The sequence below is a fragment of the Perca fluviatilis genome, chromosome 22, assembly GCF_010015445.1.
Source record: "Perca fluviatilis chromosome 22, GENO_Pfluv_1.0, whole genome shotgun sequence".
Lineage (NCBI taxonomy): Eukaryota > Metazoa > Chordata > Actinopteri > Perciformes > Percidae > Perca > Perca fluviatilis.
In genome coordinates this window covers 8763734-8790064 of record NC_053133.1, presented here as the reverse complement: position 1 = coordinate 8790064, position 26331 = coordinate 8763734, and the positions used below count along the sequence as shown (strand labels likewise).

At 39.4% G+C, this 26331-nt stretch overlaps 3 protein-coding genes and 1 long non-coding RNA gene across 5 annotated transcripts; 1 reads left to right on the top strand and 3 right to left on the bottom strand.

The window, feature by feature from the left end:
- Positions 1–1363: 1363 nt before the first annotated feature.
- Positions 1364–9659, bottom strand: garem (GRB2 associated, regulator of MAPK1). Of its 2 annotated transcripts, none has more exons than XM_039790550.1 (6): positions 9271–9659; positions 7681–7821; positions 7232–7362; positions 4871–6073; positions 3512–3666; positions 1364–3107 (listed from the first exon to the last, which is right to left on the bottom strand). In XM_039790550.1, exons 1-6 carry the CDS (start codon positions 9389–9391, stop codon positions 2255–2257), a joined length of 2604 nt encoding a protein of 867 aa, XP_039646484.1. In that variant the 5' UTR covers positions 9392–9659; the 3' UTR covers positions 1364–2254. The 2 variants fall into 2 exon arrangements, with proteins under 2 accessions (XP_039646484.1, XP_039646485.1); XM_039790551.1 differs by having other exon boundaries at positions 1364–3104.
- A 583-nt stretch (positions 9660–10242) lies between these two features.
- Positions 10243–21845, top strand: ncf2 (neutrophil cytosolic factor 2). The gene is made up of 15 exons (XM_039790545.1): positions 10243–10458; positions 10696–10778; positions 10972–11080; positions 11411–11545; positions 12317–12424; positions 12604–12663; positions 12905–12948; positions 18875–19016; positions 19192–19257; positions 19539–19593; positions 19790–19833; positions 19982–20136; positions 20228–20339; positions 21276–21393; positions 21484–21845. Exons 1-15 carry the CDS (start codon positions 10285–10287, stop codon positions 21573–21575), a joined length of 1497 nt encoding a protein of 498 aa, XP_039646479.1. The 5' UTR covers positions 10243–10284; the 3' UTR covers positions 21576–21845.
- LOC120552459 lies at positions 14214–18249 on the bottom strand. The gene is made up of 2 exons (XR_005638010.1): positions 18146–18249; positions 14214–17428 (listed from the first exon to the last, which is right to left on the bottom strand). It is a non-coding gene; the product is annotated as an uncharacterized LOC120552459 (long non-coding RNA).
- A 17-nt stretch (positions 21846–21862) lies between the features above and the next one.
- dph2 (diphthamide biosynthesis 2) lies at positions 21863–26319 on the bottom strand. Its single transcript, XM_039790546.1, has 7 exons — positions 26212–26319; positions 25583–25759; positions 25291–25403; positions 24244–24464; positions 23153–23842; positions 22327–22509; positions 21863–22108 (listed from the first exon to the last, which is right to left on the bottom strand). The coding sequence occupies exons 2-7, from the start codon at positions 25730–25732 to the stop codon at positions 21981–21983; spliced, it is 1485 nt and encodes a 494-aa protein (XP_039646480.1). The 5' UTR covers positions 25733–25759; positions 26212–26319; the 3' UTR covers positions 21863–21980.
- Between the last annotated feature and the right edge of the window lie 12 nt (positions 26320–26331).

Here is a 26331-nt window from a genome sequence, read left to right as displayed (position 1 = left end):
CCCTCTTCCCTGATATCAGACTGATGTACCGACAGCTACTTCTCCATTTACATTAAAAGCTGATGTTTTTGGTTTTATCCAATTCATTTTCTAATTTCTGTACTGTCCATCAGTATGATACCACAGGCTCAAAGGTCAGGTTTACATCATTATTTCTTGCCATTTGAAAAAGTAGTGATTGTTCACTAATGCAGACCAAGCTTACAGCTTAAAAGGTGCTCTAAGGCATAAAAAAAAAAAAAAATTGTTTGGTTCTGGTTGGTTGTCAGTTGAGGTCATGGGTTCCCAGGTTTTTTCCCCAGTGGCAGCAAGGGAGAGGTAGGACATTTTTTTCCCCTTTACAGTAGCAGTGGATACTCTATTTTTTCATAACATAGCCTACCTGTTGTTACTACATGTACCGTTGTCACTTAGTAAATTGAAAACATGGAGAGGCGTCATTCACGTGCATATTAAAGTAGCCACATGGATCTGTTTTGGCCACAGGTTTACCGCTCCAGCGGAGAGGATGGTTCGTTTAGACAGCAGCTAAGTTTACAAGAGTTTGTCCAAAATGTAATACTCGTTGCAAACTAAGATAAACAGCTAGACTACAAGCTGACATCTTTCATTTTAGCTCGTTTGTAAAAAGTCGCTATTTGCAGAGTAGAGCTGTGTTTGCACAGCGCGGTGGACAAGAGTTGACAGAGCAGACTGAAATATCAGTTACTACATGTTTCTGCCTGTAGAACAGGTAGGTGGGTATTGATAAGTATTGACTTTTTCATAATGGAGGGTTTATTGTAGGCTACTGACAGTAACGAGTGTAGCGTTAGTTCATCTGCGCCAGCGGCAGTAAATAATGTATAATCTGTATCGTAGTAGCGCAGTATCTGGCCGGTGAGGGCTGCTTGAAGGCACCATCTGCGCCGTCCTCACACGGCAACGTTAAGTGTCGCTGCGGCGACATCGGGTCCTCTTCCAGGACAACAGGCATCTTGCATCGCAAGAGTGCTGTACAAAAATGTTATAGTTTGCCTCAAACTTTTTATTTGTATTTATTTAATTCGTATAATTTCTTCCCCAAGCTCATAAAATAAATTTGGGTCGCACATAAATTGACAGGGTCGGTCGGAAACCGGAACCAAACAGTTATTTTTCTTAGGCCCAAGCGATGTCACACGATTTTTAGGCCACGACATTTTTTGTCACGTACAGCAAACATCTCCTCACTATCCGCTAGCTGCCTGTCCCCTGAACACACTGTGAAAAAACGCGGTCTCTGTAGACAGCCCAGGCTCCACAAACGCCAACAAAAACTAACTGCGCCAACCTGCACCACGAAACACACAGTAACAAACTGTGTTCCAGCCAATAACCGACAAGAAGGATTTGGGGGTGGGGGTTGGGGGGTTAGTGCGCGGAAGGGAGGGGATGGGATAAGGAGGAGGTAGGGCTAGCCTCCGTTTTGTTTGACAATACTTTGAATGTCAACAAGAAGTGACGTCACCCAACATTGCTTACAGCACCTTTAAGAAGAGCTTTAAAAAGGGGTAGAGTACACCTTAGCACTTGTCAGCAGTAGCCAGGTCTTGACTTAAATGAAATTGACGTTGAGAAATGCACTTGCAGCAACGTTCTTTATCACATCCCTGACCTCGTGAAAATGGTGACTGCATCGTATGTCACTGACTGCAGGTAATTGCAAGCTTGGGATGCAAGCTTTATTTTTGGCCAAATGTCCAATTGTGTATTCACTGCAAAACATTTACATTGTTTTATTTTTAAAAATGGTAAATAAGCAACATATACCATAGTACATCCTTACTGTGGTCTTTGAAAAATCCCGGAAAGAGCAGAAACTCGTAATATTCCCCTTTTGAGGACAGAATGAGCCAATCTTAATTATGTTTTGTCACATCAGTGTTTTCCTTTACATTTGTTGGCTTAAATTAGGATTTGTGTGATAACATGAACACTAGTTTAACAGCTTAGTTTAGCTAGCTAGGCTGCGGGAGAAAGGGTACTAAGTAGCCGACATGAACATGTCTTCATGAAAGTGCCAAATGATTCCATGCAGTTAGTAAATAGCTGTCACAGACTTTAGGTTGGCTGGGAACTGACCATTTACCCAACTATCCCCACAATAAAGTAACAAGGAAATAAATTCATATTATACAAAAAAGAAACTCTTTGTGGCTTGGGTGTGCATTGCATATAGACTGAAGGCATGACTCTCTGCTTTATCACAGAATTTAGTGTCACATACTGTCATTTAGACCTTGGGTCTCCACCCATTTATGAACTGCATGAGTTTCTTTACCTGCAGTTTGCTTAGCTTGAAGTCCTCCGACAAAATCTCCTCCGTGAGCTGCAGCAGTAAATTCCCGTCGATCTTCTCAGACACAAAAAGAGACACGATGTCATCTGGCAGGCCGATGAACCTTAGAGATTTGGACACCTCTTCAATAGAAAGACCAGCCAGACTGGACGGGGGCTGCCACTGTGCAGTGGGAGATGGGGATGGACAGTTAGGAGTTAATGAGTTAGTTATCTCTTTTGTGCCCTGCTCGTGCCGAAGACGTGGGCAATTTGACGTTTCCTGCTCACTGTCACAGGCTGACCCCGACAGTGAATCGGTGCCCTTCTTTATGGCATTGGATTTGGGTGTTCTCGGCGGTAAGATGGGGCAAGAGAGGCTCTGCTTAGTGTTTGATTCTTCGAGGGGCTTGTCTCTGTACATTTCTGAATTGTAGCTTGAAGATTTGGTGCAGAACGGATTCAGAGAGGCGTTCTGCGACCTGAGGTCCTGACTGCTGTGACCGTGCTCTCGGCCGTCAAAGTCAACGCGCCTGGATGTACAGGTCTTTGGGGTGCTCGGGGATCTTTTTCTGGGGTAACTGTAGTAACTTCGACAGCCGGCTGGTAGAAATTCCTCCATGCTGTGCGATTCTCCTCCGCTGAAGTTGTTTGGCCAAGACAGTCTGGAGGACATCCCATCCGATGGCAGGCTACCACTGGGCAACGCAGCATTTGGCTCAGTGCTGGTGGAGCGACCCCAGTTACAGGGGTAGCACACGGGGCTTTGCTCTTGTGGGTCGGCCGCCTCTTGCTCAGATGCTCCACTACTGATGGAAAAATATGAAATTTATTTGTGGTAGAGGAGACCTCATAAAATGATTTAAATATTTAACATTTAAAACAAAAACTTGGCATTTTATAGCTGTTACCGAATGGGGTCAATAAAAGAATATGGGTTAAGGAGAAACTGCAATGGACACAGCTAAATATAAGGAAACCTAATTTAAAAGATCTAGGTGGATTTCACGGGTAGGTTGAACCAAAGAGGAAAAAATATAATGACAACATGGTTCTCTAGAAATATGAAATGCCAACATAAATCAGCATTTAAAACTATAAATTTAAAAGACCACTGTCTGAATTTATAACCCGTCACTTTTGTCAAAGCACACGTAGTCTTCTCATTGTAATTGGGGTCAGGTGTGTGCTATGAAATGGTGCCAAGTCTTACATGTTGTGGAGACCAGAGGAATAATAGGAGAGGGTTGGACTTGGAGACCGAGTCTCTTGCTGCCGTGGCTTAGCCAGGATGGGCACCGATGGCATCTGTTTCAAACTTCGTGGAGGAATCGGTGGGGCATTCAAAAGACGGCATTCTTCCTTCACCTAGAAAGGTAAGGATCCTACTTTGAAACTGACGGCAAAATCAACAATCAACATTTTTCTGTAAAACTGAAGGTGTTAAGACACTGCTTAAAGTTAGAATCCTCAAGATTTTCATGAAATCAAACCTCAGTTTTTACTATTTAGGGTCTTCATTTTATCTGCAATAGCGATTCAAGTATTTACATTCAGTAATTGTCTCTGTTTAGTAGTTTTTATGGGTAGTGGCAGAGTCCACCATTCCCACGCTGGATTGAGATTGCCTACCTAACCACGAGGCATGTTAAGAAGAACGATGTACGCATGAAATCTTTACAGTCTTATCTCGTTCATAACAGTCTCACAGTTTACCGTTCACTCTCTTTAAACCGGGTCAGAGCTGTATTAAGTTACAAACGGAACATCCTACTGCTGCTGCTTCACATTAAAAACTTTCAGCTGGCAGAACATACAGGCTGACATTTATTGTGAAGCAGCCACAGGAAACGCAATGTATTTATTAGGGGTGGGGGGGAATCCCAAACCATATGTATTGTGATTTTTTATTGCAACGATTTTTAAAATCAATTGTTTTCCCCAGAATCTTTTTTTTTTTTTTTTTTTTTTAACTACTACTACTACGTCATATCAGTTTCCAGGAAAACAGAGCGAAAGCAGAAAATCCATGTTATGTACTTCTTTACAAATGAAATAAATGTCAGACTGACTGACATGTGATGTGCATTCTTTTTAGAAAAAAAATAGTTTTTTAGAAAAGTCTCATGATATATTGTCTCTATAAGTGTGTTATTCAACTTTGATCCTTTCATCAAAAATGTCTCTACAAGACAAGGAAACGGTCATTTCTAGCATTGTTTTTGTCAGAGGATCATTTTAATTTTGGAACAGTGAACTGTTAGATGAAGAGGCTGCACACCTCCAACGCAGGAAGTTCACCAAATGTGCTTATCTGTGTGGAAAACCAAACTAAGATCACGGCTAAAATTATTATTTAATGACTCTTGATTAAAAGTGCAATGCAAGTTTGTGTGGTTGCACTGGAATCTTATGCCCCAGTTGTCTGTGTGATTTTTCTAACAAAGAAGCTGCCGTTTGCTGTGGTTTTAAACTGCACTTGCCATTACCACAGTAACCACGGGTGTCACCAAATCAACGAAGACGGAAATCTTAAAGGATTACAATTTAAAGCATAACAGATTCTACTCACAGCTTCAGACTTGGGTGGAACCGGTGGTGGAGTAAGAGACGCATCTGGACTGGGTGTTGCGCCGAGAGGACAAGTGACTGGGTATGACAGGGCTGCTGTTGTACCACAGCCATTGTTGATGCCTCGAATCCCCTCACTTAAAGAAGGTTTGGGGATCTGACCTCTCAAGTGATCCAACCACAGCTCCTCATAGGGAATGTCCAACTTGGTGAGGGACGGTTGTTGGTTGGTGCTATCCATCGGTTCGGGGGGAAAGTGTTCATTTTCTCCCGGGTCTGTAGGGATGCTGTCAGAAGGCAGAAGAGCCCAGTCTCCACACAGTGTCATACAGCCCTGCAAGTTGACCTCGCTGTTACCGTGCAGGTTGCTGCCGTACACGCACACAGACAGTCGGTGGAAGGACTGGGTGAGTTCATCCCGGGCGTAAATTAAAGAGCTGGGAATCTGCATGTGGCTGGGACAACCGTTGGAGCTGCTGCTGCCTCCGCTGCTTCCGCTGCAACTGACATTGCCGCTGCTCTTCTTAGGACTCTTACCGTCGTCGTTCCAGTCCGTCCGAACGTCGCGGACGGCTCGCGAATAGTCGTCTATGTCAAACTGCTCCTGGCAGAAGGAGAACCAGCGATGTACCATAGTGTCTAGCCACAACTCTCCTTGCAGCAGTTCTTCTGGAATAATGAATCTAGGCATGGCCATGTGGAAGGGGAAATGGATGGGGATAATTTTGTTGCTTCGCAGAACGCAGCACACGACCACCGTCTTCGTCTGAATGTTGACCAATTTGTAGCGATGACCCTCGCGGATGAGGTGCAGGTCGTGCTGGTTGCGGGGCGGACTGCTGGGTACGGTGACATTGACCGGGAGGCGGGTTTTCTCCACAATGTTCCTGATGACGTGCTCGCCGTCCTGCATCTGTAGCTCCAGTGGACTGCAGGTGCTGAACCTGCCTTTGCACTGGAAAGGCAGGCTGATGCTCTCATTGGTGCGATGGTTCATGCAGATCAAGCAGGGCATCTTGCCTCGACCGATCCTACTGATGGAGTTCAGCTTCCCAATCTTCTTAAAAATGGTGTTCAATCTGGATTTTTCCTTGGAGGTCTTGGCATACAGGATCTCAGCCTGGCCCATTAATGTCAGCTCATCACCGGTGCTTAGGGTAATGTTGTAAACTTCAGTATCTTCATTGCATTCCCCTGAAGCCATCTGTAAAAAAAGATGACATGGCACGGCCTAAGTACTGAAGAAGAGCTTTTCCACCTTTTTTTCATTTTTAAGTAAAATCTCTGTCAGTAAACATTAGGTTTTCCTTCCATTAGGTCAACTGCTTTCTGTATAAAGTCTGTTATTGATTTAAACAAGGAACTGTTACATCACATCCTTTGCATGTCAGTAAATGTAAAAAGAAAAAGAAGGTTTTGTATCCCTAAATATTCAATATATCAGTGCGGTTGGAAGACTGTCATATCGGTTAAGTCTGAGAGGAATCTCAAAGTCAAAATTGACCCCAACAAAGATTATGTAAAAGGATACATTTGAATGGAGTGCTAGCTTAAATCATTTTTAAACCTACTTTGTGGAGCTGCATTTTCTGAAAACAAACCAAATTGACTTAAACATGCCAGTTTTGGGAGTCTTAACAGGAGGAACTGGAAATCTTAATTTATTGAATACCGGTACCCCTGATGTCAGAGTTGGAAGTCAGAGTTCCATACCCCTTTCACACTGATGGCTCAACCAGGATCGACTTTGTCTTAGAAAGACTTAACCCGCGTTGAAAGACTTGGCGTCACGACCCAGGTCGAGAGGTGGGTCAGACTCGACCAGGGTCGCTAACAACCGGGGCGGGACAAACTATGTCATTGGTTGGAAATGTAGGTGCATAATAATAAAAAACAACATACACTTTGCCTCACTGTGCTTGAGAACGTAAACGCATGGAAATATCTCTCATTCGTAGCACCACTGCTCTTCCTCTCTCTCGATGACCCCCCCCCCCTCCACCCCCACCCCCGTGACACATGTCTGCAGCTGGCAGACGTGCGAGTTAGCAAAGCCTTTTTAATGTTACGAAACAAAGAGAAATGTTCTCCCCTCGTCCTAAAATGGTCATGAATCATACTTCCTTGTTTACTGCTGCACCTGCAATGTATGAAATGCAGAAGAGTAGAATTAAACTAAGAACATCTGTCTCCACAGACAGGTGAACAGATAACCCTGGTCCATCCCCAGTCATTGGTGTGAAAGAGGTCCTAGAATCCAGAACCAATCATAATAATAGCCCCTTCAACAAACAAATTAGATCAATCAATCAGTTTGTCACGTGAAATCATAAAATTGCAATTTCAGTGAAGCGGTATGTACCTTAACATTGAAAGTGATTTCTTCCATGACGTATACCCTTTCAGGGAATGCTTTAGCCACCTCCTCCACGCTGTTGAAGTACTGCACAGGCTCCTTGACATCTCTGTCCTGCTCCAATAGCTTAAACTGACCTGAAGTAGGAAAAGACATATCAATGCAACTGATGGGGTCAAGCATGGATTGTAATTTTCCGTGCAAATATCAATAAAAAGAAAGGTTTGGGATAAAGCTTCACATTGTTCTTACAACCTCTCAACACTGATGCACCAAAACCCCTCTCAAAATATATTTTGTATTTATTAGGACACACGACGTCCGTCCCAATTTGAACCTCCTGTTGTCAGTTGAAGCACCTGACTTTTTTTTGGTTTTGATATATAAAAACATACATCATCAAAAGACTATGTCAAGCAAATTCAAGAGCATCGCGCATCCATCATGTAGCTCACCTTCGTAATGCACTGGGATCTCTATCTTGGGCCCGATGACATAGTGTCCCTCCTCCAGACTGTGAGCAGTAATAGTCGTCCACTGACGGCAGGAATGAATCAAGAGGTAATCATGGTCTCTAAGCCCTTCAACCAACTGACCTGCAGGAATGAAAACAACAAGCAGAACACAGATTGTACCTTACAATCTAGGGAATATTGTAATACTGGTACAGTAGAAAAAAATATATCAGTTGTACATCACTAAATTTAACAAACTTTCAGAATAACGTCTGATGTACTCTCTGTCCCTTTTGCACAATCAAAATCTTATAAAACATCAGCTGTCCTGTCAGCACTTGCAAATCCACATAAAATAAATAGTTAAAGGTTGTTGTTGAAATCTAAAAAAATGATATCCAAGACACAGATGACCTTAAGTTTTATCGGAGTTGTGATACATCTAGTCACTGTGTTTCAGCATTTATTGTATTAATTAGCTTAATAAGACATACTGGTGTCTAGAATGTGGTTCAGGGCAGCAAAAGGAATTTGTATCGTCCATGGTTGGGACAAATTTTGAATGATTATCCCAAACAATAAAATCAGTACCCTGAGAAATACCATGATTACAGTTACGTTTTTTTTTAAACCACTTATGAGCTTCACAGGCTGCTCCACTCAAGGCAAGGCATTGGATTACTCAGCACACTCAAATCCCTATCCTCCATGGACAATGACAAATTAATCCATACAAGCCTTAATCCATACCTCTCTAAAAAAATTTAAAAGCCCAATACACCTAGACAATTTTGCATGGGAGGCCTAGAAGAATAATAGACATGTATATGTTATTACACAACTGTCAGGCAAAACCTCTTTATTTACAGTGTATGGTCAAAACAGCTGTTGTGGAGGTAAATTCCCTTATCCCATAATAAATAGTCTTCTGTAATTTTGTTCTACGTTTACCTTCATGTAACTTTACAGTATCATGTCATAATGTTTTCCTTAAAATTGTCTTTCATTGTACCCACAATAAGGCCAAATATAACTTTTCAGGCTTAATTGAAAAATTAAGTTGACTCAACCTGCTACAATTTCTTATTGTAGCTCTGCCCTTATTTTCTTTCTGAAATTGGCATCACGCCGCACATGTTCCTTTACAGTATAATGACATTTCCAAGTAGTCGCTGGGTTGCACAATTAACGGTATTCTGGTGCCTTGATATATTGTCCCGGACATGAAATACTATTGCTGGTATAACAGTAGCTGTTTTTATTCTAACTCACTGCCTTTATTTTCATGGCTACACAGTGACAGCAGAGAGGTTACAGGACATGTAAAATAACACTGACTTAGCAAACGTAATTATTTGGTGAGATATGGATACGAGGGCTTAGAGATAGTGACGCAACTTTCATCATTAGGAACTGCTAACTTTTACGTCTACTAGCTAGACAATTTTGTTGAAAATTAATACGATACACTGACAAAATCAACCGCAAAAAATGTCTTACAGTTTAACTCATTATAGTTTGCCTTAGCTGCTAACTAGCACTTTGGCAGCTAACGTTAGCAAAAGAAAACTTTGACAGCAAGTTACTAACCGTTATCCAGCTTGGCAATTTGGGGCAACCTATAAGCACTGACAAGTTGATCTAATGGTAAGGACGTCGTGCTCCATGTAACTTCTTTTAAATTGTTGTACAACATTGTTCCAAGGTCCATTTTGCTAGCTTAGCTACAGCAGCCAATTGGAGAGCTAGCTAGCAATGTGTAAACACGGTCACAAAAGGCTACACTAAGCTAACCAACGGAATGCTAAATCAACTATCCATCAGCTAACGTAACAGCTTTATGTTCGGCACGTTTCTTATTAATCGTGGCACATTTCCCTTTCCATTGGCCTACGTATCATTAAGGTCCGTTGTCTCATAATGTAGCAGAGACATGTTTGTTTAGCTCGCGACGGGTGCATCTGGGCAACTGTCTGTGGTCTAGCTGAATAACGGAAATACGTTTTTTATCCTTTTAAAATAAGAGCGTGAACAACACAAAACACGTTTCATCCTTCCTTAGTGAAATCGTTTTGTATATAAAATGTAAGATCATTGGCTGTTTACGAGCGATGTAGTGTGTAAAAGTATTTACCGAACGTTATAGTTTTGTCACTGATGCTGACAACTAAAAGACAAGAAGGCAAATAAAAGACCTAATCCATAATAAAACTCCACCTGGTGCTCCAGATGTAAGGATTGTAAATCATGATTCTAATGTCACTCCTAAAATATATGTCAGCACTCCATCATCCCACTTAAAAACAGAGACTTATAATATATGGAAATGACTAATCCCATTAATGTACAGCCTGTTATGTATGGTTATTTGAAGTCCAACACACACACACACACACACACACACACACACACACACACACACACACACACACACACACACACACACACACACACACACACACACACACACACACACACACACACACACAGATATGTAAATGTATCAACAATGGCACTGTCATCACACTTCCTGATCTAGCTGGTACAAATCAGAAGAGCTTCCTTAATTTGGTCTATAGCTCAGTGTACTCCTAACCAGCGACTATGTCTTTTGTGGACACTCTGCGCCAGTGGGACACGGCTGTAACTTGTGTTGAAAGACAGGATTTGTCACAGGCACTCAGGATTTTCCTGGCTATCCAAGAACCAAACTCCAAAATTAGTTTTGACATTGGCTGTCTCCATCTTCTTAACCAAGACCTGGATGCTGCTGAAAAGGTATGTCTGAAGTTGGTAAAATGCAAGCCTAAACATTTCGCACAAATATCTACAGTTTTCATTTCGTAATTACACTAATCAAAAAGTAAAATCTTGTTCGGATGTAGCTTATAAAGCTAAAATGAGTGCTGTGATATGTTGCATTCTGAGAGTGCAAGTCACTGTGAAAGAAGAAGTAGAGTTTACCATTTCTCTTTTCTTCTAGAGGAAGTTACTGTGTCTTCTAATGTTTCGCAGGCCTTTGATTGCAGCATACGCAAGGATGAACATTTGGCTGTTGCCTTCTTTCAAAGAGGAATGACGTTTTACAAAAAGAAGAGGCAAGACACACAGTCATCTCAATTCAATGGCCACATTCATTCTTTATATTTAACATTACAATTTAAAAATGCAAGCCATTCTCTGCTTTTATTTTCTTGAAATTTGGCTTCTAGTCACTACTCTTGTTTGTTTTTACAATTGTTGTGGTTTATTACATGCAAAAGCTATTAACTGGATTATTTATATTCAAAGGTATGAGGAGAGCTTAGCTGATTTCCAGCATGCCTTCAAAGCACTAAGAGGCAACCAGCTGATAGATTACAAAGCACTTGGTCTCAGATACAAATTATATGCATGTGAGGTAAGTATTTAAACGTCTCCAATCATTTTTATATGTTCTTGTAAAGCCTTATCATGTAACTTACAAGTGATTCGACTATTCTTCTCTGTTCTGTCTACTGTCAAACTGTTTAGAGACATGGAGTACATTGATTTGCTAATCTGCCCTAATGACTAATTTAATGTTAAGACCAATGGTTCAACATTTTTTATTTGACACGGTTAATGGTAGCCATTCTTCCAAAGTACAATTTAACACATTTTCACTCCTTGATACCGGATGGATATAAAATGCCTGAGGGATTGAAATAGTAACAAGCTACTAATACAATATCAATGTTTCCTGCCACAGGTTCTGATCAATGTGGCTCTGGCTGAGGCTCAGCTGGGTCACTGGGAAAAAGCTCATGAAAACCTTGTGAAGGCTCTCAACTACAAGACGGATGCCAAGCTCAACATCATCGACAAAGCCCTGGATTCTGCCCTGGTCGGTTAACATATAGTTACCATTATTTAAAAAAAATAAATAAATAACAGTCCTCACCCATGACAAAATCTTGTGATTTGAGCAATCAATAACATATTTTGTTCAGTTATTCAATAACTTTAAATATGATCATATTAATGATAAAGAATGGTATGTATTCAGCATTGCATTTTTGTCAGAGTAGTTCAGATTAAAACAAACCCAAACTAATCAACTTTCTGGGAGAAATGGCAACTCTTTAGTGCAAAGTGATGTACCCACCCACAACTCAGATAAGGCTTTTTCATGAAGCATTGCTGCACAATTACCAGCCAGTGCCCAATTCATAATAAAAGCCCTACATCAGCCAGTGTATTTGCAAATGAATACACTTAATATCAGTCTGATCAGTGAAGCCTCAAGGATAAGGCATGGAGAGTGCTATTCATTTACATTAGTGTAGCAAAGTGATACTGTTTATTAGCAACTGTACTAGCAATTTAATTAAATTCTTCTTTCATGGGGCGCCATGGTAGCTCACCTACACGTAGGTTGAGCATGCGCCCCATGCACTAAGGCGCAGTCCTTACTGCAGCGGCCCAGATTCCAATTCCGACCCGCGGTCCAATTGCTGCATGTCATCCCCCCCCCCCCTTTCCTGTCTTCAGCTGTCCTATCGAATAAAAGCCAAAAAAATCCCCAAAAACAATCTTAAAAAAAAAAAATCTTCTTTCATGTCAGAAATACTTGACAGATATAATAATATTCCTTGCAATGCAATTTCACCAACAGAAACAGAAACTTTTCAAGCCAGTCGAGTTCCCATCCAAAGTGCTGTTCAAACCAAATAAGCATTATGTTGCTGAGCTGGAGAAGAAGGACTACCTGGGCAAAGCAAAGGTAATCTGATGGCATACCTTTCTATAAATGGTAGTTGTTACTACATGATTTAATAGTGTGTTATCAACTCCATTAAACTTAACCTGAGTACAGCTCATCTAATTTACTAACATGTTAATCACTTAACAATAGAATTATTTGCCATTCCTAACCTGCATTTTACTCTCTGCTATGGTCAGGTTGTTGCCTCGGTCGTGCCTCAGGATGCCTTCTCTGGATTTGCCCCACTACAGCCACAGGTGACACATGGGCTTTTCTTTGGCAATAAAAAAAAAAAAAAAACACTACAATCTGATGACCAAAAAAATCAATAGGTTATCTTATTATGTTACACAATGTAAATGTAAAAAATACTACTTTATATGGAAGATCTACAGTTTTTTGTACAGATTTTAAAAACTTAGGCACCTAATTTCTGCACATTTGAAACCGTTTCCAGCGCTACTGACTGGATGCATTGTGTCTGTTTACATCTGACAGGTTGAAGACGGTCCAACTCGTCCAAAAGAACCTGAGGTTCTAAGGTACAGCAGTCACTTTGAAGTTGTTGAAACTTGATGCTCTCTCAAAAAATACTAAAGTTAGTGTCGAAAAATATGATTTTGTTTACAGTTGTTCTCATTCAGCCTTGTTGCAGGCAAAAATGGTTGCAAATTACCTTGATACTTGATAGTTGGTGGATATTCCACTTTACATGGAGGATGTGTAAAAACGAAAAATCAGCTCTTGATGTGGTAAGGAACTATAAAATAGGGAAAAAGCATCAAGAAAATCTATAAAATGTTATGCTTTCATAAGAGGAAAATGTTGACTCACTGTGTAAATGTACAATTTACAACAGCAGGATATTATTAACCAGTAATAAGCAAGACTAGTGTTGTGGAAGTTTCTTTTGCAGCAGGAGTAAAGTTTTGAAAGTTTAGTAAAGTGAAACAAATAAGACAGTCAAAGACTAAACTAAGTTAGGTTTTTGTATTTTATTAAAGATATATTTGCAAATATAGGAGGAACACAATTTCACAAAAAGCACGTCAGCTCAGGGTGGAAAAGGTTCTTCAAATGAGTAAGAAGAAACACTGAGCTTAAATGCACAATGGGTAAAAGGGGAGTGACAATCACACTAAACATGACTTTACATTTTATCACAGGACACAAAGATAAAGATCCTGCCAGATACTTCTCACAGGCAACATAAAGATAAAGATCCTGCCAGATACTTCTCACAGGCAGCATAAAGATAAAGATCCTGCCAGATACTTCTAAATCTACAGAAGACGTCATATAACCACTTCATCTAATCCCGTTCCCTACTTTCACAGCTGGGGTCACATCCCTCGTACATCTCCACTGAAAAGGGATAAGTGAATCTGTAGAGAAAGACAGTTTACTGTGGCCTTGTACCTTTATCTGTTCAGACAAACAGTGCTCCCATTATGTTCCAGACTGGATGTCTCAGTTATAATCAAAATCTACATGTGGGAATGAGATAAACTCTCTTTCAGCATTATGAGAGAATCAAAGTAGAAATAAAACATACAAATCTAAGGAATTATGCTTAAATGTAAATTTACCATTACATTCCACTCTTTTGATTACAACCTAATCAAAATACACAAATTACTTTAATGATTATATATATTTTTGCAAATAGCGTCTTCCATGTTCGTCCATTGTCAGAGGTTCGTCCACTAGAACTTGACAAATCGTAGGAAACAGTCTTTGCCACTGTTTTGTGTGTGTGTGTGTGTGTGTGTGTGTGTGTGTGTGTGTGTGTGTGTGTGTGTGTGTGTGTGTGTGTGTGTGTGTGTGTGTGTGTGTGTGTGTGTGTGTGTGTGTGTGTGTGTGTGTGTGTAGTACCCTTCTCGGCTGTTCTGAGCCTCTGTAAGAAAGGAGCATTTCAACACACTGCTTTTTCAAGTCCGATCTGCAGTATGTCATCATTGATTCAAAAATATTGCTACATTAGGGTTAGTCAATTAAACAAGGTTCATACAGATAGTTATAGTGGACAAAGTAAGTACTGATTCCAAACTGTAAACATTTTCTGTTACCGGCAATATTCCATTAAAAATATCACCTAAGTAAGAAAAGTATCATAAAAATATGTACTTAAGGTACAAAAAAGCAACAATATAGAAAAGTCCTCTCATTTTTGAAAACTGTACACGATCAAAGCAGTTTTCCGTCAATCAACTAATTGATTAAGCAACTAATCATTTCAGCTGGACTTGTAAGCCTATATATTTGTCGGGCAGTTTGATGACAATAAAACATGTTTTGTGTACAAAAATCCTAATTCTTCATTACCCAATATGTCAGATTACAATAGTATCTGTAAGCATTTGACAAAACTCTGATACTAAATTTTTTGTCCTTGAAATCCGAATTAGTTATTCCTAAAAATGACATAATTTGTGTTTGAAGTCAAAAATCAACTGTTTGTTTATCACCTATATGACATAAGAGAGATTTTATTTAGCCCACACTGGGGAAATTCCCTCAGATAAAAGCAAGAAGTAGATCAAATATAATTGATTTCTGATTGAAAGTAACTGTTAAATTTAACTCCTATACAATCCATCAATAGGAAACCCATTATCCTAATTCAAAAGTACATTTAGCTCTCTGGCACTAGCAGGAACTGGCCTGGAAGGCGACCTCTTGTTTTTTTCTAAACTTTTAGGCATTTGAGTCAATTCAAGTTTTTTATGTTGGTGTGCTGAAAGCTCAGAGACAGAAGGTCTTGTGGCAGACTCCTCCTCGCTGGAAACGCCTACTTGTAACCTGAGCCAGTCTCTCAGACTGTCATCCAGTGTACTTCTCTCTCTCTCTAAAGCTCTTGTTTCTTCTAAGCTTTTCCTGACTGAATTGTTATCCCTTCTATATATAAAGTATACAAGTATATTATATATCATTATCTTTATCTTTATAGTATAAAAAGTATTATCTTTTACTGTTTATAAGATTTATCTTTAACTACCTTATATCTTACTTTTCGTGTAAACATGAGAGTAAATATTAAATGACTGTGTATACCATTGTCTCAGTACATTACTCATAATGCACATCATTAAGCAGTCACATCAACATTAAACATTTTCATTTAGATGTTAGTTTTAATGATAATCTCCGTGTTAAAGTTGTTGATACCTGGTTTTAATCATCATGGTTTCAAACCATCTCAGCACTAAACCTCACACAACTTTAACAGGTCTCAGGAAAGATGCAGCAACTGCAAAAAAACTTGAAAAATACAATTTAAGGTTTCTAGGAAGTCTTTGTATGGATCATTTTTTATCAACTTTTCATCAATCCAATTCGAATTTGAACAGTGAAATGTACTTTAAACATTTTCTGACACACCAACTGAATACTTATCTTAAAAGTAAACATAAGAACTTCTAATTATCTTCTCCTCATAGTGTGTGTATTTTCAGAATGTGAGTCTGTGTGCTACTTAACTTCACAATGCGTCACATGTGTCAGATCAGGACGGTCTCTCGCTCCCCCCCCTCCTTCTCTCAGTCCGTCTGCTGGTCCGTACCTCCATATAGGGTTGAGTGTCTTTTTCTTTGGCGAAGCAGGCCTCGGGGTCATATGACTGACCCCTCCGAAGCCTTCTTATTTCAGCGTCATCAGTTCATCACAGAATGTTCCTCCAGGCTTTGGGTAGGGCGTGTGGTTTGCTGCTGGCTCTTTGGTTAGACACAGTGCATCTCCAGATGCTGAAGTCACAACCAGACAGCTAGCAGTGGTCCACCATCCCTTTCCCTCTGGGCCGAGAACTGTAGCCAGACCACAAACCTTTATCGTGTCTAGCTGTGCTGTGGTCTGAGGTGCTGTGATGGTCAATCTTCTGGTACAGTTTTTCACCGGTCCTGCAGCTGGAGGGGGAGTGAGATGGACCCGACTGACACAAATGAGGCGCTGTGTGACACAAAACAGAACTCCAAAAAGCATTATTTGTTCTTTTATCAATATTATCACTTGGAAAAATGTCTACTTATTATATAATAAGGAAGAAAAAAAGCAGATGCAGCCTTGAGAGATGTAGAAAAAACACAAGCTGGGCACTAAAAAAAAAAAAACTATATTGGTTGTCAGTCAAGCATGTCAGTCAGAGGCAAGGCTGATTACAGACGCCGCCTCAGTGAGGTCATTTTAGCCACACTGTAATTAACAAATGTGGTTATGCCAGATGCATCATTACGAGAAATTCTCAATCCATCAGGTGTTGAGGTTGAATCAATATTAAAAGTGCACATTAAATCACGACCAAGCAAATTAAGTGGACATAAATCAGACACCAAAAAAGTTTCCCCATGTACATGAGAAAGGAACAGAGAATTGTTCTTTTACTGTTTGACCTGTAGCCTCAATTGACCAAATAGAATGACCACTGAGCTTCAGTGTCAAATCTTTAGCTCTAATAATCAAGTTTGTAGCACCAGAGTTAACAAAAAAAAGTGAGTGGAACCCCTTTCAACCCTATCAATTGTCCCTAGTAGCAAAAACAAAAACAGTGCATCAGTGCAAAGCATTTCTTCATTGCATGAAGTGAGTGTGTATGTGTGTGTGTGTGTGTGTGTGTGTGTGTGTGTGTGTGTGTGTGTGTGTTAGCAGTACCTTCCTCATCAGCTTTTGGACTCCGTTAAACAGAGGGACAAGTGTTGTCCTCTGTCTGAGGTGGTTTTTGCTTTTTCTTCAGGCAGTTACATACCCAATGTCCAAAGTCCTTGCAGTACAAACACTGGTCTGGGTTGTAGGGCTCATCATTTTGTCTCTCTGGCTCGACCACGTCCTTCGTGGGAGCGGCCTTTTTCGGGTCCGCGCTCCATATGTTGCCCACCACCCTGTTGTAACATGCAGACAAACGCTTCAAACATGGTTTTCTCACGTACTCGTTGGTCTTTCCACCCGATGCAGGTGTGACGGATGCGGTCGGTCCTGTCCGATTGTTGAGTCTGTGTCCTCTTCGTCCCTCTGTTTTTCCAGCTTTTCTTCCTGGTTTTTAGACAAAGTTCAGAACATGGGCTTTGGTTAGTTTGTAGAACTGATGAGGAGGTTATTGGTGTATGTGTGCTTTTGCATTCTTTCCCTGAATCGCTACCTCTTTTATCCATATGTTAAAACATTCTTTATTTTCCCCCAGTTGTTTTAAATCTTCTATCTTAATTTTGTATTTTTTAATTAGTTTTTCCTCTTGTTCTTCTAAGTCCCGTTTCAACATTCTCAATTTGCCCGAACTTAAAGGAAACCCCAAATTTTTCGACCAATACGGCAGACACTCCAGACATTCTGAACCATATTTCTTCACTATCTCATCCACGGCTCCCGTAGGAATGTGTGATTGGGAATGACCCATTTTATTGGGAGAAGTACTTCTTTTTACGAATAGTCGTCACTAGAAGGCCAGGTTCTATCTTCGGCAAACCCACGCACAAAATCCTAACAGTTCCTGGAAAACGGTTTATTAGATTTACTTCAAAATCTAATCAGATTTACTTCAAAATCTAATCAGATTTACTTCAAAATCTAAAATCACACCCGTGTGGAGAGCTCTCTGGTTTAGAATTACTGCTAGAATGATCACAAATGTAATTACCCAAATTTATATATAAAAAAAAAAAATCTATTTCAATTTCCAACATCAGTATTTGTTTCTGGAATTTTTCAACAGCCAATTCAAATCACTCTTAATTTCAATTAGAGTTTGCTTACCCTGCTGCTTGAAATTGCTTCCGTCTTAAAGATCAGTGTGGAGTCAGTAGAGCCCTCCGTGGTTTCTGATCCTCTCTCTCTCTGAATGCTTTTTCTCTGAAGGTTTTTGTATTTTATTAAAGATATATTTGCAAATATAGGAGGAACACAATTTCACAAAAAGCACGTCAGCTCAGGGTGGAAAAGGTTCTTCAAATGAGTAAGAAGAAAAAGCTTAAATGCACAAGGGGTAAAAGGGGAGTGACAACCACACATGTTCTGTTCTAAACATGACTTTACACTTTATCACAGGACACATAAAGATAAAGATCCTGCCAGATACTTCTCACAGGCAGCATAAAGATAAAGATCCTGCCAGATACTTCTAAATCTACAGAAGACGTCATATAACCACTTCATCTAATCCCGTTCCCTACTTTCACAGCTGGGGTCACATCCCTCGTACATCTCCACTGAAAAGGGATAAGTCAATCTGTAGAGAAAGACAGTTTACTGTGGCCTTGTACCTTACAAACAGTGCTCCCATTATGTTCCAGACTGGATGTCTCACTTAGTTAGAATCAAAATCTACATGTGGGAATGAGATAAACTCTCTTTCAGCATTGTGAGAGAATCAAAGTAGAAATAAAACCTAAAAATATAAGGAATTATGCTTAAATGTAATTTTGCCATTACACTAGTGTGTGAGCAGGTCTCTTGATGCCATGTGGAAATCTCCTTTCTTCCCAGGGCTTTAGAAGGAGAACCCCACACTGTGCTGTTTGAGTTTGTTCCTGAGACCAGTGATGAGTTGGCTGTAGTGCCGGGCAACATTGTGTTTGTACTGCAGAAGGGTGCCGACAACTGGGCATCTGTGATCTTCAATGAAAGAGTAAGGTCACTGTGTACAGAATCAGTACATCTGCAACCTCTACGCTAGTGTGCATCTCTCGTGTTTCTTTTTATTAAATATGCATAGAAACCATTATTCATGTCATGTTAAGAGAATTCATATCATGTTACTTGTCAATTGAGAGTATTCATCATTAATGTGATGTCAATTATAGAGGGGACTTGTTCCGTACAATTACCTGGAACCTTTGGAGATCAACTTGGCTTCTAAACAGAATGAGGTAAGGAATTAAAAGTATCATTTCTTGTTTTGTAGATTGCTTCTTAGTATTTTTTAGAAGCGATACGGTAAGGCTACATTTTGCTCTGAGACGATAACATGTTTGTTAAAAACATTATCAGTAGTCTTGTTTTCATTTTCTAAGCATACCCTGCAGGTTACTAAAATGACACTTGATGAAATGTAGTATTTGTTAAAGTTTTTTTAAGTACGCAATAACATCTTCACTTATTATTTCTGTATTTTAAATTGCATTATTTGGATGGTATTAATCGTGGACAGGGAATATCTCAGCCTCCAAGTCGAAAACCACCAACCAGACCTGAAAGGAAACAAGGTATTCTTTTCTGACACACAGATTAAGCAAACTAGAATAACTGCAAGCACCATTCTCCAAATTGCTGCTAAATACCACTGCCTCTGACCAACTCAATCCATTGGTTATAACAAATGCTCTAACAACAGGAAGTATTTTTGCAAATACAATTTGACCCAAATAACAAAACTTTCCCCCCCTATTCTCTGTATTTGAGGTCTTACTCCTAGTGGGAACAGCAGCGGAGATACAAAACGAAAGGTATGCTTTTTACGGTATTATGTAGAATATGATACACCTGTAAACCAGAAAATGGGCCAACATGTGAAGTATTAAAGTGTTTTAGGGTGGACTTTCTTTTCATTTCTGTGATTTAATTCCATCAATGTGCCCTTTCATTAATTGCCAGGAAGAACAAAAACAGCCTAAGGACAACTCCTATATTGTCAAAGTCCGTTTTACATTCAACTTTGCTGTCTCAGTACCACCCGGGTCTCCCTATGCTGTACTGATTGAGAAAATCAGTAAGAAACTGAATCGCCCTCCTACTGCAATCACCTTGAGGTGAGGTGCACATTAAAAAAAAACAATCAGTTTAATTGATATATTGTGTTACTGATAGACTACAAAATGAAATTATTTTGTTTGATTGTAGTTTAACCTCCAAGGCAACAGAACAAAGTGTAATCAATGCCAGCACAGAAATGGAAAGTGTGTGGAGTCGTGCCAGTGGCGTGCACATCACTTTGTGGTGTACCACCACAGAGGTAAGTAAATGGTGGTCCCTTGTTGTAATACAGTTACTCTGGCTAATAAGGGTATTGATATTGTTATGAATATTTGAACTTGCTTAGTACTTTTAGGATCTTCCTGATAAACGGCATTCAACAAGATTTATGTCAGGGTGACAAAGCAACATTCACACTATTGAAGCTCTTCATTATGCACTGACATGTGAGCAACCTCATAGAGGTCAACATGGAGGTCCTGAAAAGTTAAAGTAGAATTTCGCAGAATTCTTTTTTATTATTATTATAAAAAAGTACTTTATGCGCTTTTAGTACTCCGTGTTGGCTTATGGGCTTCCTGTACTGTATACACTACATAAAGCCAGTGCAAATCAACCTGAAGAAAGCCGCTTTGTTCCGATACACCTGAGTTGCTGCCCAGTTCTATTTTTAATGTAAGATTTCAATATGAAATAGCCATTTAAATATAGGCTTTTTAATTTTTCCACAAGAAAAGTGTCTTGGACCTTTTTTTGGAACTTCTGAGCACTCCAGAGTTTTCTTCTTATGTCCCTTGAGTTGTGATGAAAACTATGGAAAATGAAGATATGTCTAAAGCATTACAAGAGGCTAAAGGAAGGGCAATCTTTGGCTGATTAATGGCTGGCTAACAAAAGTGAGGAAAAAGTATCCATTTACTTCTTTTTTCATTTATGTACCTCTTTTTGTTTTTTTTTACTTCAGTTTCCTGCTGTATACTTTCTGCTTATAAATTATTGTATTTATTTTAATTTAAGTAATGTCTTGTCAGTTTTTTGTTTTCAATTACTTATCATCCATCTATTTCAATAATGTCATGCCGTCTGATTTGTTTTTGTCTTGTAATTTGACAGTGATGAGTCTTCAAATGACGGGACAGTGTTTAAAAACAGATTTAGCAGAAAATTAATATTTTTGTGCATTTTGTGGTTTTAGCAAACTGATGGAAAACCACAGAGCGAGACTCACTTTGTGGCACTTCATTCCTACGTGTCGTCAAATCCAGAGGATCTCAGTTTTCATCAAGGCGATACAATCACATTACTCTCGAGAAGTGAGACTCCGTTCTTTCATATCTCATGTGTTTAGAAAGACTGATCTGTCCAATACATATTCTAATTTGTAATTTCTTCTTTTTCTTTAGTAAACCAGGATTGGTTGGAAGGGCAATGTAATGGGAATACTGGTATATTTCCTGCATCCTTTGTGGAAGGAGTTCCTGTCAATGGGCAGTAATTCAAATAAATAAATGTAAACACAAAAGATATGAAAGCCAGTAATACAGTTAAGTATCCAAAGCTGAGAAGTGGTCAAGTTTCCCCTACTAAAACCATTTTAGAATCAACTCCATTTGATTAATCCGGGCCTACATTTTTTTAATTAATGTATACATTTTTAAACATCTTTCCATTAAAATAAATCACAATACATTTGGACAAGTGTGACAAGTTGTAATGTTTGGACAAAAAAAAAAGTCATAAGTTTATAGATTCTGTGATTCAGTAAGTAAGGTGATAATAAAGTGATATCTGATATTGATTTAATAAAAATGTATCATTATTACTTACAGCTTCCAGTAATTACAAGCAATATACATTTAATACCTGCAGATATGATGAAATTATCTGTTGAGTTAAATTATCATGGAGACATTCCTTCTTCTTCATAGGCAATAGCTATGCCTCTCCTGCCCTGTACCGCCTTCACAACAGGTGTCTCTCCCAGCTTCTGCTCTAAGCCCCGCCAGCTTCGCTCTGCCAGGAAAGATGCTGAGAAAGCACAAATATGTAGAGTAATACACAACATTTAGAAGTGTGTTTGTGCAAGACTAACAAATGGACTGTTTTTTTGGGGGGTTTGCTCACATGCACAAGATGTAAGAGTTATTGTGTGTGCGCAAAGCTTTTTACAATAAACTTAAGGATGTATGGAAACTAAACGCAAAAAGTGTCTTATATATGCAGCAGAATGTTTGACAGTGTCATACCAGCTGAGTTGGTGTTGGCTACAGTGAGTGTCTGGTTCCTGAGGACCAGGGATGAGCCATAGGGGGACACGGCAGGCTCACTGCTCAACAGGCTGGAACTTCGCAGAGCTCCTGTGATCAAAGACACGTCAGTCTCATCGCCCTCCTCCTGCTGATCAGCCAACGGCACATGACTCTGTCCACCTGGTGCAAGTTTGAGATAAAAAAAAGAAAAAAACAGAAGTGCGAAAAGACTTCATTAGGCTACTGGTGGTAACAAATGTTACCAACATGTTACCAACATGGCTAAACATGGATATAGAACCATATTCATATTAGGGACTGTATGCAAATTATGGAGAGAGGGGTCGGGGATCGAATCTTATACTTCATTTTTTATATATTTTTAGTCTTTGATTTAGAAAAAATGCAACACCCTATCATTAAGATGTCCAAATATAGTAGAGTTGGTACAAATACCTTAAACATTAATAACTAAAAGAGAAAAAGCATTACAAATGTGAGACATAAACATTATATATATTCATGAAATATTAATATTTACTGTAGCCAACAATGCACATTTTAGAAGGGAAATAAGAAATGTCCAAATCTTTGGAAAACTTAAGCTAGCCATCTCTTTCTCTTTGAATAAAGCCTACATAAAAGGCTGAACTTTAATTATAATATATGCAAACTTTACATGATACATAACATTTAATCACTATAATGTGGATCTTTAGAATACTACAGAGATCCCCCCTATAGTTTTCATACCCTAAACCCTAAAAAGAAAAGTTGAGGGGTTGATTTAGTAATTTCTGATGTGAATAAATCTCAATCTAACCTGGCAGGAGATGTCGAAAGTCTGTGACATATTCCTCTGACCACTCCCTCTTCTTGTTGCAGGCCACCTCCATCTCAAACGGTGTTACTACAGGTTTATAGAACTCACTTGAGTCCAGCAGTGAGTTCTCAGGACATGCAATTAACACAAAGATGTCAATTTCGAGAAAGTTTGCCAGTTTGGGCACGTTCAGCTTCCCCATGGCAAACATGTAGCTCTTCTTGCCAGCTGCTCGGATGGTCTCCTTCAACTGCTGGATGATGTGGAGGTAGTCAGCCATCCCCAGTGTGCCAACCAGGATGCCAACCACGTTGGCATCTTTGGCCCTTTCTATAGCGTAATAACGCTTCATCAGTGTACGGTTGATACTTACTGACTCAGTCCTCCCCGCCATTTTCACGGGGTCAAAAGAACAAAATGAGCAGCGATTCCAAGTCATCATGAAGTTTCTCAGAGTTGCTCCCTCTTGGCCAACATAAAACATACTGTAATCAGTGATGTTTAAACCACTCCTCAAGGAGAATTGCCTTCCAAACTGATAAATACGCTGGTTGCTGTCTGGCTCCGACAGACAGGTGTCATCATGCTTTCTTTTAACCCGGCCGTGACTGTAACACTGCTCCCCTTCGACAACAAGTTCTGAGACGACAAGGTTAGGATACTCTGGAGAAAGGAGTGTCAGAAGATCATCTGAAAAAGAATATATATGCATGTTGTATTCAGTCAATGAGAGAAAATCCCAAACTTAGGCTTAGATGTTATGAGGCAAGATTTCAAGACTTTAACTGAGGATGTGGCTAATATGACTTGTTAGAGACTGCAATTAATATTAACTAATATGGTCAATTTGTCCTACTATTCATCTTCATCTTAAAGCTGTCCTATTTTCATGAAGAATTACACACAATGATTTGAAAGATGACTTGTTAAATAAACTTGACATAACTACATATTCTCTCTTTCAGATAAAAGAGCATACAGTAGGGCTTTACAGATAAGTAGGTAAGTAAAGTTTATTTATATAGCACTTGTCTCAGACAGAGTCACAAAGTGCTTCACAGACCAAATAAATAAATACATTATAAGCTTACCTATAGCATGAACATAGTTGACGTCACAGAGGATGACGATGTGACTCTGTGTGTCCGGGTAGAGTTCTCTGAAGGCAGAAGTGCACTTCTCAAGATCCACCGGTCTCCGCTCAAAGACGTACATCAACGGCAGCCTTTTAGACGGACTGAGGCAAGCGCTGCCATAGTGCACAATGCAGTCGGCTCCAACATGTTCTGCAGCTATCTCGTCCACGCAGCAACTGCTCATGAGAATTCAACAATTAGGAATGCAAATGATAAGCACAACACCTAACCCTAAACTGTAGAGTAGAGCCGGTAGAAGCAAAAGCTGGTATTTTTTAAGTTCAATAAGCCATTGTACTAAGTAGAGATGGCCCGATACCATTTTTTGCTTCCCGATACCGAAACTTGCGTATCATATATTTTATTATGTTTTAACAACTGTATACTACTATCCCTGTATGGATGTGATTTCTATCTTTGTTGTCTGTCTGGCTCAGGTTAAACTCTTTGTAAAACATGAACAAACACAAACAATGAATGCCACAGAACTTTCTGTTATTATCCAGTTTGACAGTCAGTTATAACGTTAAAAGAACATAAATAAACTACTTTAACGTAGATATTCTTTAGGGCTTTATTACGTGGTATTGGATCGGTGCATGAACTCCAGTACTTCCCGATACCGATACCAGCGTTTTAGGCAGTATCGGGTATTGGACCATCTCTAGTACTAAGGCATATTATTAAGCCTGCTGATGATAAATAGATCAACAATATAAAATAAATGAAACTGCCAAAAGCTTAATAGCCTCACTTAGTATTAAATCAGTGTCAAAAGCTGTTCTAAATTAAAAATATTGTGGATCCAAAATTGAAAATGTACACAGCATAAAGTAATGTAAAGCTTTTTTCAGATACATTACTAAAGGTACCACTGGTCACTGCTTTTCCACCTCACTTTGCATGAAGAATCCAAGCAATACAAATTACTTATGTAACCTTTCAAGTGCACATTATTAAACCAAGCAAGAGTTTTCTCAGTTAAACCTGGTGTTAGCCTACCTGCCATAGGAAGTATCTCCCAAAATGAACGTCTTGGCATTACTGTTTCTCTCGATCTCCACTGCTATTGCAACTGAATCCACCAGCAGCTCATCAGGAAACTGCAGTGCAACCTGTGAACATTAACCATTTAGACGAATAACTTCTCAACTTCCTGCATGTTTAACTTTAGTTGCTTAACTGAACAGCTTATAAAAACAGTTGTTTTTTTTAACAAGAATTGTGTTGTCATTCCATGTTTTTATAATTAGCTTAAATATTTATGACTAAAAGTAGAAATAGATGTCCTCACCTTTTCAAATTGATGCTCTCTGATGAAGTCGCAAGTCTCCTTAATCTGATACAACTCTTCAAGTTTTTCCAGAGGGGTATTTGTCTTCACTGTAACGTCTACCACACGCTGAATTACGCTTTCCGAGCTGCTGCTAAATGCGTCAGCCATTATTACATAGGAAACACGAAACAGTGCCTGCAAAAATGCAATATACAATACTATATATTACTTTATCAGTTGGTCACAAAGCAGCCGAGTTATTGAAAATAGAACTAACATTTCTGAAATCCTTAACAGTTCATTCTGCCGGCGAAACAACCCATTCAGACCACTGTAAATACCGTTACATTTAGGAATGGCTAAATGAAGCAACAATGTAGCCAACCACTGCACAACATTGTCAAGTGGAAGTTATGTTATTTTCTTATAAATAACGACACATATCATGTCAAACGTATAGCTAGTTAACCATTCTGTTTAGGCTTTCAAATGACCTAGCTACTAACGCCGGCGTTACTACGTTAACGTTACGTTACTCTGGTTCCGCCTGCTAGCTTAGCCGATAGCCGGTCTTTGTTTACTTTAAAATGAGTCATTACAAACTATCATTTACAACTTACATTTACAACACATACATGTAAACTTACAATTCAATGTTATAAGTGTAGTTGTTGACGGATAAACGCTTCTTTGACAGCTACACACGTGTCAGCAATAGAGAATACATTACGTTAAAGTGCTACTATGACAAGCACTTCCGGTTCAAA